At 41.7% G+C, this 19391-nt stretch overlaps 1 protein-coding gene across 4 annotated transcripts in view; it reads left to right on the top strand.

Moving 5' to 3' along the window:
• Positions 1 to 19391, top strand: part of TBC1D5 (TBC1 domain family member 5) — a 354766-nt gene that overhangs the window by 320405 nt on the left and 14970 nt on the right. For all 4 annotated transcript variants that reach the window (XM_066628542.1, XM_066628543.1, XM_066628540.1 and 1 more), the window contains 2 exons: positions 56 to 219; positions 12176 to 12275. In XM_066628542.1, the coding sequence (XP_066484639.1) occupies positions 56 to 219; positions 12176 to 12275 (264 nt within the window). The remainder of the gene's footprint in view (positions 1 to 55; positions 220 to 12175; positions 12276 to 19391) is intronic.

The following is a 19391-nucleotide window of genomic DNA, read 5'->3' as shown; positions in this document are numbered from 1 at the left end:
TTGATGATAATGTTTTCCATTGATCTTTTTTTTATTCCCTCTGTTTGCTTTGCAGGGCAAAGTTCAAAAAATGTCAGCTCTTCTCCAAGCATCGAAAGTTTGTCTGGAGGTCGTGAATACACGGGGTCTCCTCCCTTGTCTACAAGCAAGAAAGAGTCCTTTTTCAGTACCATTTCACATTCTCGTTCTCACAGCAGAAGTATGAACAAAAAAGAGTCTGTAAGTATCTCTGCTACTTGTGAGATATTTATCTCATACTGGCTTGCATATTTCATTGGATTGATTTGTCATTCAGGTAGTTATACCTGCATTTCTGATCAAGCTGAACATAAGAAGTTGTTCATACTTTTGGAAAGGATTTTCTCTCCCATTCTCCAGTTCTTTACATTTCTTAGCTCATGGAGCCTCTCAATATTCCTAGTCTCTTGAGTGAGATAATCATTGTGTTTCATCAGTATGCTCAACTATGTGAAATGTTGGTGGAGATACAGAGATATAGTGCAGAGAAATACTTCTCAGGTGGAAGGTCACTTGGAAAGCAGTATCAGCAGCTCATTGCCATCCCATCCCATCCCAAAATAGCACCTTTATAGCTCCTAGGACAAGCTTTGTAGCACAAATGTTTTCTGCCACTTCAAGCAGGGTCAACTCATTCACAAGGTGGACTGAAGAAGACACTCTGGGCAACAAACGGAAGGAGATGGCAAACTGACAAGGGGTGTCACCATCCCACTCTCTCGCTCTCCTGTTCTCTTGCTCAATCCTGCTCTTGCTCTGACAACAAGTGACAGGCCGATTGGGGTGCCCGAAACCCACCTCTTCCACCAGTGCCACTGCTGCTGCAAGCAAGCACAGTAGCAGCAGTGAGAAAAAAACAGCCCCCCTCCCCACTCAGGGTCAGGTGGGTAGAAAAAGAAGAGACAGAGCTCCTTCTTACCTTTACCCTCACTACCTCCCACTTTCCTCCACCTGGCCATGTTCAAAAAATTGTCTAACTGAAATGTTCTGGGAGACAAAGATGACTCTGCTCCCAGCATGCTCTGCACAGCCAGTTTGTTTGAACGTGGCCAGGTGGAAGTAAGTGGGAGCACAAAAAGTAAAGGTAAGACGGAGTTGGCTGGCAGTTGTCTGGAATTGCTGCTGTGCTCCCCTTTCCTTTCTTGTCCAGATGCTTCTTTAAATAGTCAGGTGAGCAAGGAGGAGCAATGGCAGGAAAAAAGAGGGGGGAATTTAGGGTGAGCCTTCAAGTTCCAAGCAGTGGGTGAGGTGTGCACTGGGGGGGGCCAGCGGATCCCCTTAGGCTCCCCCTGACATCAAAGCAGGGTGCTAAGTGGGATTCCATATTTGGAGCCACGTAATGCCCCTTTCACAGTGCTGAGATCCTGACCCCTGGCCTGTTGCCAGTGCGCTACAAAGCCCAGAATCCAACTGTTATAATGGCGATTCTGTTTTTTATCATTTTGCTGTTTTTGAGCTACAGTGACATTATGTAAACCTTGCTTTCATCACTTAAAATAATGTGCTGTGCTGGTGAAAGAATATGAGGGGAATTATTTTTTGGAGGATATTTTCCCCTAGTCTTTTATACTTTCCTTAATCAGCAGTTTGTTTTGTGATAAAAATGAAATTAAATTTCTTATATCAAATGCATTGATCCCTTACAGAAAAGTGAAGCTAAAGTCAGATTCTTAAAGTGCAGAAACATATTTAAACCCCCTTTTATCTGGCACAGGTAGTGCCAGACACTGGAGTAGAAGCATACCAAGGTCAAGGGACTGAGGGCCTAATCCTGAGCCCTGTTCTCCAGCTTATTGCCTGTGCACACTGTTGCTAATGTGCCGCAAGGCACGTTTGCAAGTCCTTACCAAGGACCCAGTGCCGGAGCTAACCCAGGATGAGCCCACATGGGCCAGCTCTGGCGCTGGGCCCATGTTCTGCTGCCCAGCAATCGCCCAGACCACTGGGTGATGGAGAGGTGAGTGGGGGTGTGGGAGGAGCTGGAGGAGGTGGGGGAAGGGTAGGTGGAGGGCGGGGAGGAGGCATGGCGGGGTAGGAAGCGGGACGCAAGGGGGCAGGACCGGTGGAGTTCAGGCTGTGTGGCCTGACATGGGACTTTTTGATTCTGCGCTAGTTCAAGAACTGCCATTGTGGGGCTACTTCACTTACTCGGGGGAAGGGAACAAAGTCCCCTTCTCCCAAGGAGGTGGCAGCGGCTGCCTGGAGCACTCTACATTCCGTGGCAGCCGTTTTTGGCACTGCAGCAGCCCCACCCTCCAGACAGCTCAGGATTGGGCTGTGAATGGTGCACATGTGATTCTAATGGTGCACATGTGATTTCTTCTTAATCCCAGCCAGAACTGTTTGTCTGCACAGTATTTTAAGTGTTCTGCAGGTGAAGAAAAAAACAATAGCGTTTGATCATTTCTATCAATACAATATAAGCAGGCAACATATTTTGCTTAATTGAAGAAAGTGTCTAAGTTGCATGAAAATTCCTTTTTAAGATACACTAATTCCTACTGGTGTATTTAAGTATTTCAAGCTTCAGCTTTTGAAATGAATTCAAGCAGCCTTTCTCACTAAAAGGCACTCATGAGCCACTTTCTCTTGGATATGATCTATCTTCTCTTTTATATAAACTTGAGGTTAAGGCAGATACTTCTCTTATCCTGTAATACAGAATTAGGACATAAAAGAATGTTTATGTAATTTTACAATATTGCTCATGCTTTAATTCCTTAAAAATCCTATAATACATTGTCTGAGTAATTGTTTTGGGTGCTTTGCTTTTTGTAATGATTAGGCTTTTCCTTATATGATTTTCCCAAATGATTTTGTAAAGCCTAGGCTTTTCCTTATATTTTTCAGTATAGATGAAGAGAATTTTTGAGAAGGGTTCAACAGTCTATTTGGTCCTCTTTCTTTCTTTCTTTCTTTCTTTCTTTCTTTCTTTCTTTCTTTCTTTCTTTCTTTCTTTCTTTCTTTCTTTCTTTCTTTCAAGCTCTGCTAATTAAAATTGCTTGTGGGTCATTTATTGCATCACTTTGAGGTCACAAAGGCTGCACTGCAGTCCTCCATCTTGTTGTGAGTGCTTAGGTCCCATTGAAAACAGTAGGGCATGATAGTCCATTCAATTGGCTTTTCCAAAAGTGGGCAATCCTGTCCTGCCTAAAACATGAGGTCACATGAAGAAATAAAACATGTGAACTTAGGCAATCAGAACACAGTGAGGGGAAAGAAAATGAACAGCTGTGCGCTACACATCCATCACACACACTTTTAAATAACAGGCAAGTCATTATAGTAAAATGAAATGTTTATGAATTCCAATCAAAAAGACAAAGATTTTTTCATCAGTATCAAATGACTGGAACCAGATGTTCTCACACTTGTTAAAGCAAGCTTTCCCCATGTTATTTCTAATGCACTAAACGTTTTGTGACATTTCTTTGAATGCAAAACTCTGTGAGGTAAGTTGTCAACATTCTTTGAGAAACGAGCAACTTGCTCAAGACAAATGAATGAGTTCCTGGTTGAGCAATCAATTGAACCTCTCTGCAATTCATTTCAAAAAAATGAAATGCACTAAGACTACTCAAATGTAACAAAATAAAGAACTATTGGCTAGAGATCACTCTTTCTCACCACCATCAATTTTATCAATTAATAAAGGGGGGATGTTATTATTCCTGTTAAAGGACAGATTGGGAAGCAAGTCTGTAGAAGCTTGCCCCCTCCCCAACATTTATTTATGTCTTATTTTTAAACCCCACCTTTCACTTCTAAGGTGACTAACAGCCCAATCCTGTCCTCAAGACATGCCAGCATACGTCCATGCATGCTGGCTTAATGGCAGCTAAGCCAGTTCAGAAGTCTGCCCACTAACAGATGCACAACAGATTTACTCCAGCACAACTCAGTCTTGATATAGCTTGGATGCTACTCCACCAGCAGAGAGGCCAACACAGCGAGGAGATTGGGGTGTAACATGGGAAGGACAATGAGAAGTCAACATACACCGCATACCTTAATCTAACCTCTCTTCAAACACACTGTCAGTGTCAGAAAAACACTGAACCAACAACTGAGCTGGTGTAGGGAAGAGGAATACCATAGGGAACATCAAGAGGGGGAAAAGACCAAACAATTGCATCGCTCTCCATCCTCATCCCTGCCCACGGAGCATACAATACAGACTTCATGGTGTAGCCAATCACAACACACCATTCCCAATATATATATACACTCATGCCAGTTGCTGAGACTCAGAAAGAATGTGTTCCAGAAAGACACATAATTTTATTTGCTTAATAAATTTATAATCTAAAAGGATAACTCTGTAAAGTAAATGACCAGAAAAAGCTAAGGAAAGGTTGATAAATGAAACATATTAAAAAAAAATAGAACATCATAGAACGCTTTGATAAAATTAATCCTTCAACAAGCCCTACAATTACAAGGTTGGGATACGAACTCTCAAAAACAAAGTATTCCTATTTTTGCAAGCATCCTAGTGTTTTTATTAGTAAACATTTGCCTACACATAATTATTGTACCCATTTTCACCCCGAATCCTGAACACAGCTCTTAAAAAACTGTTATGTGAACGCTCAATCCCATAGCATCTGTGACAACAGTTATATATTTTAAGATGTTACATCACAACTGAGATGTCATGACCTGGTATATGGTGTGAGTAAGAGCAAATTTTCTCGTTCTGAAAGGGTTGGATATCATGTAGATATCATGAATCTTTTTCATGTTCTGCCCGTTTCACTTTGAGCTTTTAATGTGGCTAATGGGCAGCCCAATCCTAAGCTGCCCAGAGAGAAGCAGTGCCAAAATGGCTGTTGCATCCAGTGACTGCCAGGCAGCTATTGGCAGCTCCTCAGTGGAAGGGGACATTTATCCCCCTCCCCCGGGGTAATGGAGAAGGCCCCGCAATGGGGCTACACAACTGTGCTTGCTATTTAGTTGGCACAGATACAGCAGCCTTGTGTCCGGCCAGGAGCCCAGGAGGACTCTGGATCCAACAGAACAGAGCTCTGCTGGTCCCACCCCCTCCTGCCCTGATTCCTCCCCCTGCCCCGAAACTGCCCCCACTCACCCCTCCACCACCCAGATCAAGGAGCTCTGGGCTGCGTTCAGCAGGCCTCCAGCCAGCGCTAGCTCAGTGGAGGGGAAAATTTATAAGCTGTAGAAAACAACTGTCAGTCATGTGGGAAGGAGGAATTTGCACAATATGCATTTCCAAGCTCCATCCACATTTTAATGCAAATAAATAGGTGACTGTGAAGCAGAGAACCTCCTTTCAGTTTTGCAAAGTCTCATAATTTTGCTGCTGATTTATGCAAAGCTGATGCCATAGAGATAAGGTTAAAAAAAGTTTTTTGTTTGAATCATTTCTTGAGCTTTAATAGTCCCAGAACAGTTTCCAGAAATACTGTGTCCAATTTTCAGATTTTGCTCTGTCATCCCTGTGGGGATCAAGTGATCTTTTTCCAGATTTATTCATGCATTTCTGCAGTATCATGGGAGCTGATCTGTCCTGGTCAGGGTGCTCAAGTACTCCTGGGATTCTAACCATTACCATGGCTACTTCAGAAGAAGCCATGGGGAAGCAGCGCATGCACCCCTGCAGTAATATATGAAGCTTCACCAGTGTGCAAAAAACACTTTGAGATGTAACACTAGAAAACACTAGCTGTCACATGCTGAATCAGGATGCAGCTAATCAAGATAGTTGGAAATTGATGATTTGCATTGCTATAGCTTTCTTTTAACAGGCAATGTAGCTTCCAGTGATTTCAATTGGGAAAACAGGTGGAAAGGTTTAACACACACACACACCCCATGGGAATTGTTGGCCCACAGTTGCATTTGCCATTAAAAAAAATTACTACAGAAGATATGGTCACTGATCCCCTGCCTTTGGGTCTTGTTGAGTCTTCATACTCTACACATAATTAAAATTAAAAACAATATAAGTGACCAAAACTGGACAGGAATGCATTTTGCCAAGAATATCTAGTAATCACATGGATGTTACTAAAACAAAATTTATGTTTTCATTTTCTTTACATTTTGAGGCAACTGTAATGAAGTCAAAGTGTGAGTGAGATAGAGTGTGTGTGCATGCACACTTTAGAAATAGGTGTTTGAACATTATATATGATCAAACACCTATTTCTAGAGTACAAACACATGTACATTTTGGCAGGGCGTGTGCATTGGTCCAACGCCAACTGTTAAATTATATTTCAACATTTGTTGGAATAGAAACAGCATGTGTTAGAACTCATGTGCTGCTAGCATGGAGAGCATAAAGATTCCTCAAATGTCATTACAATGACTAATGTCATTACAAAATCATCATGAGTTAAAAATTTATATATCAGCCTATTCATGCCAGGAGTCACTGAAACACAATATTACAGAAGAATGGAAACATTAGATCCTGTATTCTTACCTATAATAAGCCTGTATGAATGACGTGAGGGGGGAAAATTAACATTGTGTGTTCACCCGTCTACCATGCATTTGACAGCTTATAATAGTTATGTGCTGTAACTGACACTAATAACATGAAGGTGCCCTTTGTATGCATTTTGTGGCTAGCTGGGTCTTTCTGTGCCCTTCCATTTTGGCATGTTGGAGTGCTAAATTTAAATTAACACGCATTTTATTTTTTCAGAGATGTTAATGGGAAATACATTTGCCAAGTTAAATGCAATTGTCTTTGTGCCCTGGCAGATATTGTTGCAATTGATTTTGGCTCATTCATATAGATGAGCGATAAAAAGTCTCCTGTCCCTTTTCATAATAATCATATGTAGCATTCTTACATCACATTTCAAGTATTCAAAGTATTTCATAGACATCGGGTGCAATCCTAACCCCTTATGTCAGTGCTTTCCAGCACTGGCACAGCGGTGCCAATGGGACGTGTACTGCATCCTGCAGTTGGGTGTCACTCACGGCAGCCTCCTCAAAGTAAGGGAATGCTTGTTCCCTTACTCAGAGCTGTATTGCCCTTATGTCAGTGCTGGAAAGCACTGACATAAGGGGTTAGGATTGCGCCCATCATCTCAGTAATCCGTTCCACAGGATTTCAGTTCTTACCTGTAAGGTAAGCCACTATTAATATCCCTATGCTGAAGCAAAGAGTGAGTGTTTTACTTAGTGAGTTTGTGACTGAGATCAAATTTGCACTAGGAATGGACATATACATTGGGTTGGATCCAAATAACCTTGAGCAGAGTCCCACTCATGAAAGATGGTTTTCTTTTTATTTTCTCTGGTGCAGGTGACCCATAGCAGCTGCTGGGACTTATCCCAGGGCCAAGGGACAAATGACCCCTTACCCCAAGGAGACCACAACATGCTAAAAATCCCCCATGCGATGGAGCAGTAGCTGTGCTGCTCCATGCGTTACCTCATGCGTCACCACATGAGGATTTAGGTAGGATTGGGTTGTTAGGCATATTATTGGGTTGTGCTGGGTTTTTATTATTGGATTGTTATTATTATTGTCTATTGGGTTGTTGGGCACAATAATATACAGTAATATTACGGTATACTGCAGTAATATTGCATATTACTCCCTCACTCTAGCAATGAATATAGATGGGTCTGTATGTGCGCATGTGCCACACTCTCTCTGTTGCAAGCCAGTGAATTTATTTTCAAAATATGGTTGTGTGCTTGTAAGTGACATGGTGCACAATTGTCAAACATGCAAATAAGTACAGTCTACTAAATAGAAATGCATCGCAAATTATATTGTGGAAGAGGTGACCTATTTGTATTTATTACTCCCCCCCCCCCTTCTCTCTCTCATAAGAACCATGATCAGCTCACTTCTGGGTTTATTTCAAAGGATTGCTGAGTATCTTTAGATTACAACTATCGAGAATTGCGTGGGAGGTGGTTGTTGCAGTTTCCTGGAAATGAACTTCCCAGAACTGGTGACAGTTTTTTCCTCTTTAGAAAGATCTCACGGTTGCATTTGCTCCTCTTTAGTTGCTTTCAGAGCAACTTATTTTGCTACAGTTGTATTCTTTGTTTTTGTGAGCATTAGTGCTACCTTTTTATCTTGTTCCTGGCTATAGTAGAGGAACAATGCTAGGTGCCTAGATAGTAATTATTCTGCAACGGTTTCATTAATTCACTTTTGGCAACCTGGCAAATTCATTGGTTTTGCACAGGGGATGCTGAAACCATTTTGTTTCACCATCTCACAAGTAATGTAGTTTCCTAAAGTTTTTGGCACTTTAATGACTGTCCTTAATTTTTGGCCGTCAAAAAATAAAATCTTTAGAATGTTTATTAACAAACTTGGCTAGTGATTGCAGCCGAACCCTTGGTCTCCAGAAAAGATTGCAGCTGGCAGATGAGACACGTCCATGATGGTTTTGCGTAGTGGCTAGGTCACTGAGATGCGGATTAGGACTTCCCCAGTTCAAATCTCTCCTCTGCCCTGAACTCACAAGGTGACCTTGTACAAGCCAATTCCTCTCAGTCTCAGCTGCAATATGAGAGTAATGCTTACCTTACTGGATTTTTGTAAGGGTTATATCACAATAATTCTTCTTAAGCACTTTGCACAATCTAAAGCACTAGACATTATTCAGCTGCAAATCTACTGAGATTGTGGTATAATCATGTCAACAACTAATTACTTCAAATAGCAATTACTCCAACATGTTGATTGAGGGGCAAGGCTGGTGCTGAGGTCTGTCAAACTCAGGAGCATTCAAGGTCCACTTCTGGGGCCCTCATGCTTCATGCACCCCTAGGTTGCCCCTCTGCACCCCATTCACCCCCCTCTCTTTTGCTCCATTTACCTCCCCCTCAACATCCCAATTTAGCTCAATCTTTCCTCCTCCCTTCCCTTCCTCTTTATCTGAGAGGCAGTTTAGAGCAGCAGGCACCAAATCCTGGTCTGTGGGCCAGATCCGGCACATGTTGTAATCCTTCCCCCAGGTGAATGGAGCTTACTGTTCTACCTGGCTTAGAAGCTACTGGGGAGTGAGAGAGCAAAATGGGCACATCTTCCTTCCTCCTGAGTAACCAATAGAGTTTGTTCCTAGAAACCCTGGGACAGTGGTTCTCAAATTTTGAGGGAGTTTTACTCCCTCATTAAGTCTTTGCAGGGGAGGGGCAAGGGCAGGGAAGCAATACCCAGGATCGCGTCCCTAAGGGGGGCAAAGGGGGGTGCTTTCACTTACTTGAGTCCCAGTACGGGCTGCTGCAAGCTGTAGGAGGTGCGGGGAACCCAGAGCAACCCTCTACAGGACTTCCCAAGGCTTGGAATCTTGAAACGGAGCAATCGCAAACCACCTCCTGCAAACAGGAAGTGCTTTGTGATCACTCCATTTTCAGAAGCCTCGAGGAGCCCTGCAGAGGCCTGCGCTGGACTCTCCGCTCCTCTTGCAGCCTCCAGCAGCTCTACCAATGATAAAGTAAAAGCACCCCCCTTCACCCCTCTTAGGGATACAATCCTAGCTTTCCTGCCTCTCTTCTTCCCCCCACCCCTTAATGGACTCAGTGCTTTAGGTTGTTAAAGCGCACTTTTTGGCTGCCAAAAGTTCCACATCAGACATGGAGTGGATGACTAAACCTCCAATAAGGCAACAGCTACCAGAATTTGTCCAAGTTAGGCCCACCTTCTCACATCAACGCAGTTAAGGGATAAGAACAGCTTATTTTAACATTTTTTCAACTGAAACTCTTCTTTCCATATTAGAAGCAACTTTGGAAATAACTTTCAAATACCGCTTCTGATGTCATACATGTCACTTTCTGTTGATATAACACTTCTCTGGATTCAAATCACAATCTAGAATCTTCATGTCATTTGCTTGGTCCCATCTAAATTTAGAATTCTAGATAGACTTACATGAAGTTTGAATGTTTTGTTCTTCTAAAAAACTGACTATAAATGCATGTCTGAGTAGTGCCGCAATTATTCTTCTCTGTTTCCACCCAAAGAATTTTCTGAAGTCATTGGAAAGGCACTAGAAGTATGTAGGATATGTTAGTAAACTTGAGTTTGGTACTAGGTATGAAAGCTGTAGTTAATTTAATGCTAGTGAGTCATGCCTATAAAATATAATACATTTTGCAATGCAGCTCATTTGTACATTGCAACCACACACCGTTGCATTGTTTGACTAATCAGACAAGGAATATAGTCCTAATTACTGGTATGGGATGAAACACTTGATGACCTTACAATTTGGTTTATGAAATGAATGCAGACCCTCAAAGATAGCCCAAGATATTTCAATACCTGATATGGAAAATCCAAATGGCATTCCCCTTGGAAGCAATAATTAGAGACTAAATAACAGTCAGTTTGCTATCCTGTAATAGTACTTTAACATCTGCCACTTAAGATGGACCATTAGCCCTTTAGATATTTTGGAATGTGTATCCATACAAGCTGACCTCATTCTCTCTCTTTCTATAGTCTCCACCTCCATGCCAATGGGAGTGTAGTCAAAGCAGAACCACCTTCAAAAAAAGTACCCACTGAACTCAGAGTTCAGACCCCCCCCCCCACAAAAAAGAACCAAAGGAAGCAAAAGGGCCCCAGAACGTTTCACTTCCAGGGAAGTCTAACAGTTAAGGGCATTCTTTCTTTCAAGCAAGTGCCAATGGGTCCAGTGGCATGTACTCCCAGAAAGCCACGCAGATTGCAAGATACCTGTTGCATCTTATAACATCCAAACAGGCTCCAGAACCCAAAAGGCATGTTATAGAGAATGCTGCATTTATACCTGCCTGAAGACATGATATAAAACTGTAAAGAATAAATAATTCAGGTAGAACCACAACTACTACTTCAGAGCCTGTTGAGTATGACTATTCCACCATTGAAATGACTAACGTAAGCCCCATTATTCCAGTGGAACTTAGATCCCAATCCTAAACAGTGCATGCCAGGTCACCGCCGGCACACACTGCCACAAATGTGCTGTAAAGCACTTTGTGAGCCCTCAGTGCCGGCCCATCTGGTTGCCAGCCAGTGCTGGGCTAGCACCAGTGTAAACCTCCCCCACCACCTACCTTTTGTCCTTGCGTCGGCCCAGCCAGACCGGAAGCCAGTCAGCTTCTGCAGGCCGGCGCTTCTCAGAGCGCCGGCCCAGCTTCCTCTCAAGGAGGCACAAACATGCCTTACATTATATTTGTGACCCTCCTGGGCCAGCGCAAGCAACTTGCGTCGGCCCAGGGGCATGTTTGGATTGCGCCCTTAGATATCTACAGATGTATTTTGTAAACATTTGAAAGAAAAGCATTAAGAACAGTCAATTTTTAAAAAATCAAGTACAAAAACAATCAATGAAAAAAATCAGACAAAACAGAGTTCAAAACATTAAAAACCAGGCAATAGCACAGAGTGGGACAAAAACACAAAACTCGGGCAAATCAGTCTGACCAAATGAGATGAGCAGCAAAATGAGAATGTTTTAACTAGACACTGAAGTATCACCAAAGAAGATGGTGGAGAAACGTTTTGATCCTAGGATCAATTATTGGTTTCAGAAATGGTGGGAGGTATTGTGTTGGAATATACTGGCACATCATTGTCAGCTATAGGGATACAACAAGGATCTGGTATAAGTTCTTAAACTGTTTGCATGAAAACTATAGTCCCATCAGATCTAAATCTGAGAATCATCTTTGAGTAAAGAAGGAATGGGAAATTATGTAAGCCCTCAATTTAAAAGGATTATCTGTGTTTTATACTGACAGATAGACTGTAAATGCATGTAAAGGTGTTCTACAAAAATAGGACTAGCTTAACTTTCTAAATGTTAAAATTACTTTGAGAACTAATATTTGTATCTTGTTTAGGCCACAATGGTAGGAATTGTATTTAAGTTTTCATTCAGAGACAAGGTTTTCTAAATGGATCAGAGAAAACTGAATTAAAAGGTGCTGGACCCGTTCCACATAAAGCAGCACTCTGGTGCATTCTTAAAGAGCTTGAATTATTTAAGATTAAGGCTTTTCTTTTGCTCTGCAAGGATAACTTTGGAAGTAGGGGCTGGAAGTAGCCCTGAACTTTGTGAATATGTTTGTAATAAATAAATAAAAACGCTTGTGGGATTTTAACAATAACATTATTGTTAAGTAGGCCTTTTAAATATTTACAATTTAATTATAGGAAGAAGAATTGGAGGCCCAGATTTCATTTCTCCAAGGACAACTGAATGAATTGGAGGCAATGTGCAAATACTGTGCGAAGATGATGAATACCCACCTGGGTAAGGAGATTCTATTCTTCTAAACTTTAATACCACATTTTATGCATTCTGGCTTATGCTCCCCAGTTTCTCTACTTGACAGTTTATCTGAAGTTGTGCATGTTTAGCAAAGTGTTACAACCTGTGCACATTCAAGTACGTAAAGAGAGCACTATCATATTACCTTGACATGACTGAGAACCATATCACTTTTCTCCACTCTGCTGAAATGGAAAACATTCGTGTTCTTGAGACTGTCGACCAACTCTCTGCATAACTCTGTACTTGATCTTGATTTCAGTTTACACGCAGATAGAAATATCTATTTTTAAGGAAGGAAAAACAACCGAGTCCTGTAGCACCTTAAAGACTAAAACACACAGACAGAGGAGGGGGAGGTACAGAGAAAATACATGTTTTTAAAAAAGCATAGTAAATTTGCAAGAAGAAACCTATTTTTTTGTTTTAAACTTCTGTAGTAAGATTTCAGAAATAGCCTCTTTCATGCATAAGGCTGCAATCTTATACATGCTTACCTGAGAGTAAGCCCCACGTAACATAATGAGATTTACTTCTAAGTAAAGATGTCCTGGGGCTGCCCGGGGCGCCCAGGCTCGGCGGCACCGAGAAGGGCTGCCACCGGATCCTGCACTTCCCGGCTACCGTGGGAGGCACCTTGGGAGAAGGGGACTTTCTTCCCCTTCTCCCAGGTAAGGTAAGCAGCCCCGCAATGGGGCTACTCACTGTACCACCAACCAAAAGGTCAGCGGTAAGGTGAAGGCACTCGTGTAGGGCACGGAGCCCTACACAAGCGCCTTGGATCCTGCAGAGCAGAGCTCTGCGGACCCACCTCCCTCACTCCCCCAGCACACTTCCCCCTGCCCTCTCTCCACCCCCCACCAGCCTCCCCCTCCCCAGAACACCTCCGTCCCGCCTACTGTGCCGCAGCTCGGCGGTCTAGGACACCGCCAAGCCACAGAAGCTGGACAGCCGCCCCGTGCTAGCCCAGCACTGGCTGACGCTGAGCTAGGCATGGGCAGGAGCCCAGCGGTGAGGCTCGCAAATGTGCCTTATGGCATGTTTGCGACGGTGCACAGGATTGGGCTCTGTGGGATTGAATTGAAAGTTTACTTGAGAGTTCAAGGGCAATAAAGGGAAGAAGGGAGATAACCAATCATGTTGTCACTGCATCACTTAAAGTAGATGGAAGGCAAAAGTTCCAGTACGTTGAAGCCAAAAAGTGCCTTTCTACAGAGCAAGTATACTGTATAGGCAAGTTTGGAAACCATGTGCAATTTCTATAAAGATATGGCCTTGGAGGCATTTGATCCAGCAAAATTGCAGAAGCTAAGCAGATTTGGCTCTGGTTAGCTTGGTAGACCTTGTAGTAACCCAATGCGTATCACCTATTCAAGCTAGGCAAGATGGAAATATAAAGAGAAGTAGAGCATCGCTTGGAACTGAGATTGAAACAATTTATAAATTCAAAAGCTGCTTTGTTTAACTATGATAAGTCACATGGGCTGTTAATTAATGATTCAAATTACCTTTAAATCACAACAAATCTGGCACAAACCACTCAAGGTTGTTAAGCGTTTGGGGCTCTCTTTGCTAATCTCAAGTTCAGTAACTTCATAATTAACCAAATTTCATGTGTATTTTTAGATAATATCCCGCAATTAGAAAAGCAGACATCTTTCATGTCTGTATAGGATAACATCATAATACTTCTACTCAAATATGCCAATTTGTTATCATGGGTTTGATCCCGAGACTGCCAGGATTATAATTGTATTCCCTGGAACATGAAGGAGGAAAAGATGAGTTAGAACAGTAATTTTTGTTTGTGTGTTTATACAAAAGCTTTCTCATTATGTGTTCATCCACTTCTTTTGCTGTACCACACAATGACAACATAATTACATATTTGGGACCCCGTCTCTATGTTACTATGGAAATTAATGCTGTGCCTTGAATAATATAAATACCGCATGTTTAAGAATGATAAATTGGTTCTTGTGGTGAAGATCAATAAAAGGGGAATAGGCTTTAGATTTTGTAGTTAGTCTATTGTGTTAGGTGCAAAAGAACTTCGAGATCACATTTTTTTCCAGTGCAATATTAAAGGAACTTTATTGCTTATTAATTCTTCAGCAGAGCATAACTTCTCTACCTGCTGGGCAAATCTAATGCCTCTGAAGATCAGCTGCAAAGTTTTTATTAAAGCATAGGAATTTTGATATATTTAATATTAAGAAGAAAACTCCACTTTACTATTAAGTGGGGAAGGGCTATAGCTCAGTGGCAGAGCACATGTTTTGCATGCTGGCAATCCTTGATTCGAATCCTTGAATCGCTAGGTGAGGCTGAGAAACCTTGGAATGCTGGTGCCAGTCAATGGCAATACTGACCTAGATGGACCAATGGTCTGGTTCAGTATAGGTCAGCTTCATATGCTTATATATCTCTTGATGGATGCATACAACCGTTGGTGATACCTTATTACAGGGTGGTCAACTGATGGCACCTGTGCCACTAGTGGCGCACTTTCAGAGCGGCACACACAAGTTGTCATATCTTTTGTCATGTTTTGAAAACATTTAAATAGTAACAAAGAAAGCACCACAGTAGTTTACAGTTTGCTTGATTTCTTTGCTATTCCTTACGCAGTATACCCTCAAGTTTCTAACACTGCCGTGGGCACACTCAGGGTGGCCACACCTACTCTGCTTGCTTTGCTATGGTTGGAAAATGGGGAGAAAGGAGGAAAAAGAATAACGGGCAGGAGAGGAAGTCAATAGGGCAGGTGCTAGAGAGTGGAAGATGGTGGGGTCCGAACGGGGCAGCACAGAGATGGCCGATGAGATCAACAAAACCCAGGTGGTTCAGCTGGGTGGAGATACCATCTTTGGAAAATCATCTGCAAAGAGATTCTGGCTAAGATCATATTTGAGATTGAGAAGGTGGGCATGCAGCAGGGGGCTAGGCTGTGCAGAAGGGCAAGGAACGCACATTATATGGACCTTGGAACAAGACCTGCTGCACCAGACTAAAGGTCCAGGCAGGCTGCATTTCTGGCTTAATCAGCAGTCAGCCAGGTATCTTTGGAAAGCGCCAAATAGGCAATAGCACTCTTGTGTTTCTTGCTCTGTAACTTGTGGTTCTCGGAGGTATACTGCCCTTAAACTTGGAGGCTCTATTTAGCTATCATGGTAATCACTAAAAGCAACATTGTGGAGGAGTGGCACATTCAAGATTCTCTACATAAAAAATGGCACATGGCATGCTGCAGGTTGGCCACCCCTTCTGATTATAATACAGGTTGAGACTCATTATTCATGTGGGTTCCTTTCCAAGCACTCATGTGGATGGCAAAAAACACACTATAGCAAATCAATTTAAGAAACAAAGTTTCTTTGCTCCGGTGATTTAAAAACAGCCTTGCTGACCTTTGTGATGTACGATAAGAGTCATTAAGAAGACAATCCATCAATCAGTCCTCCTCCAAGCGCTTACAAAGGCACTTTGTATAACTAGGCTGGACCTGTATAACAACTTGGTAGACTGCTTATCTGAATCATGTTGCGAAGTGGTAAAGAGAACTTTTTTCTCCTCTTTTGCCCATTCCTACTCTGCTTCATGCAGATTCTGAATTGAATGGATGGTAAAATTTTCAACACCACTTGGCAGGATGTTACAATGGTTAGGCATAGATGATCTTTATACCTTACACTGGATCTGGATACGTTAGTAATATCTTCCTCTCAACTTGGTAAGAAGATACGAACAACCAAGCTGAGACTATTTCAAGAGTTACAGTTTAACTTCATCAGAACTGTTCCTTTTAGCCAGTGTTGATCCTGTATTTGTTAGCACATCACATTCTGAACCCTCCATTAGGCATGTCTGAAGGTAGATATACTGTACTTAGGTTCCTTCTCAGGACCAAAAGGTGTATTTGTTTTGTTGCATGTTTATTTTGTTTTTCATAGTGAGATCCATCTGGAATATAGCACTTTGAAGAGTCTGGTATTGTTTGGATTTGTCTACCATGATAACTCCAGAAAGCCCAATTACATTTATCAGTAATAGAGACAAGTAACAGTTTTACTGGTTTACCAGTAATAAAGACAAGCACATATTAGATCTGCCATCAAGACTGACCTTTTCATGGATCTTACAAGTGGGGCTATTGCATCATTGTTGCGATAAAACCATGCAAATTCACGTCAGGTGAAGCAATATTGCTCTGCCATAAACACAAAAGAAAAATGAATAGGAGCCAGGGCCAGAGTGGATCTTTATTCCTTCTTTGGACTCAAACAAGAAATTATTCCTTCCAAAAAAAAATCCATCTCATTTCCATAAGGTAAACCCAATACAAAATATTGTCACCATCTCTTCAAAACCTGTTCAAAACTGAACAGTATCTAAACAATCTCTGTCTCAATCTCATCAAGGCCAAGATTTTGTCTGCTTATTTGTAGAGCTCAAAGAAGCCATTCCTTTTTGTTGAAACTAGTCCTGATTTTCAGTTGCTTCCCCAAACAATTTTAGCTGCAACCCACAGATCCAATATCAATGATCAATGATTTCTTTTCTCGTTTATCAACTCTTGGAACAAAATTCAATAATGTTATTAAAACCTCTTTCACCAGTCTTAACTCTGTGATACCCTGTTTCCATAACCACTGTCCAATGCATTTAATCCTTATTATAATTCCACCGTATATACACCTGATAATGTTGCAGTGGGATCACTAGGGGGTGCAGACAGCACTGGGTGACACCTTTAAGTGTGTGGGGGGGGGAGTGACACTAGTGGCCAAAAATTTGGAAAGCTTTTGGAAAATTTGAATTTGTGAATAATGCCATCATTGGAAAGATAATGTCATGCAGAATGTAATGAAACAAACCATACTGAATTATTTTTATTCTATCAAACGTTACGGCCAATTAAGCAGAAAAAGAAAAGACATGTAACAAAAACGATACAGAAATAATGGCAAGATGAGTTTTGCTACACTACCTTCAAATGCATATTGATGCATTTAGCAAGATGAGTTTTGATGCTATCTTGAAAAATGGCAGCCTTAATCTTAGCTTAGTTACAGCCCAATTCTATCCACACTTTCCTGGGAGTAGGCCCCATTGACTGTAATGGGACTTACTTCTGAGTAGACATGCATAGGATTGGGCTGCCAGTCTTTAATTTTAGTTTAGCAATCTCATGTTTTCAATCTTTATTCAGCCTCCGGGGCTTAGAGGTAGCCTATCTCTGAATGCCAAGTACAAGGGAGTGGCAACAGGATACAGATATGAGCTTGTTGTCTTGTGTGCCTGATCCAGCAAGGCTCTTCTTGGGTTCTTAAACCCATCTTTTTAACCCATCTTAAACCCAGAATACAATTTTGAATTTGTGAGGCTGATTGTAGATAAACTTGCAGCTCAATCCTATTCAGAAATGAATCCCATTAAGTTCACAGTATCTTATTCCCTGGAAAATATGTATAGGATTGTAGCCTTTGACATTATACTGCTACCTATCAGTAGGCAAAAGTCTTTTTTTCCCTGTTACAGCACAATTCTGTGCATATTTACTCAGAATTAAGCCTCACTGATTTCAGTGGGACTTACTCACAGGTAAGTGGGTGTGGGATTGCAACCTTCATAGGTTATTGTTTCTACAATATTCATGCAAGTTGTTCTCATTTTGTGCAAATTCACAGCAGCTTTGGGGTCCATTACACATATTTTTTTCCATTGTAGCTCTACCCCGAATGACACCAGTTTCACTGATTTTGTTTTTATTAAGTAGGTGGCTTGTTTTGTTTGTTATAGAATGCACTAATGTAGCTCTGTGCCCCAAGAATTTAAAGCTCCATGTTCTGAATGAGCCACACATCATTACTCTTTCCTGAACAGCGTGGGCTGGAAATTACATCTTCTCCTTGAAATGCTTATTGAATTGTGGGTGTCATTCATTTTTACAGCCAATGTCTGTGATTAAATCCTAACCTGTGCATGAAGAATTACTAAACATATATCACCAATTGCCAGCACTTATTTGGAGACAAAGCTATCTTTTGTCAGAGCAGACAAATTCTAAAGTGCCTACATGAATTGCAGATTTCCTGAAGCAGAATCATGGGTTTCATCTGCTTTTGAACTATATGCACTATAACTCAAGGAAGCTGTTTATGACACAGAAACAGATTTTGTTTGTCTTGCAAATAATTTATGCATCTCATCATTCTACTCTGCAGTATCAGTGTTCTCTGGCTCCAGAAAAAAATCTTTCAGCTCTGGCCTGTGTTTTAATACAGTTCGTGAAAGTTGTAGTGTTTATAAGAGAGATTTCAGGTGCAGGCACCTCTCGATTAATGCAGCATTGAATTGTATGTTTTTGAAACAGTGCAATTTGCAAATGAATACCACAAGTCTAATTTATGCTGGCAGTTTTTGAAATAATGCTGTCAATTAGCTGCTAATTAGTTGCTACCAAGCAACCCTGCTAGGCACTGGCAGCTTCGTCTAGGGAGGGGGAGTCTCCTCTAAAGCCAGAAGATAAAAAATAGAGAAAGAAAATGTGTTTACAGAACTGCCCATCGTTGCTTTCTCAGCCATTAACATAAGTATCCCACTCCTAGCAGCCTCCCTCATCAACCCATTCCCATTCACCTATCGAACTGCAAAAGCCAGCTCTGCCTCTCATGCAAGGCTCTATCTGGTCCACCTGAGGCCCCTCCCGTGCTTTCTTCCTCCATAGTACCACCCCATGATGTTTTCTACCACACTTTCTGGTTGGTTTTCTGGCACCTCTGCACACCACTTGCAAAGAACTTTGTGGGGAGACATTAGGTGGGGAGTTTGTGCCACACTCCCTGCTGTGTTGTACCATCTTCCCTATGCCATCTTTGACAGCAGCAGTCACTAATCTGCTTGTTTGGTGACTTTTCCCATAACCTACACCATTTATATTGGTTCCTGTGGGAGAAAATGGTTTTAATTTACTCATTTTAATATGCATGCTGATTTCCAAGAACAGAACCCTCACATAAATCAAGAGGAGTCTGTATTACAATTTTATAACTACAACATCTGATAGGAAGAATGCTTCAGAGCAAAAATGTTACC

Source organism: Tiliqua scincoides, chromosome 5, assembly GCF_035046505.1.
Source record: "Tiliqua scincoides isolate rTilSci1 chromosome 5, rTilSci1.hap2, whole genome shotgun sequence".
NCBI classification, from domain to species: Eukaryota; Metazoa; Chordata; class Lepidosauria; order Squamata; family Scincidae; genus Tiliqua; species Tiliqua scincoides.
This window is presented reverse-complemented; position numbering and strand designations above follow the sequence as displayed.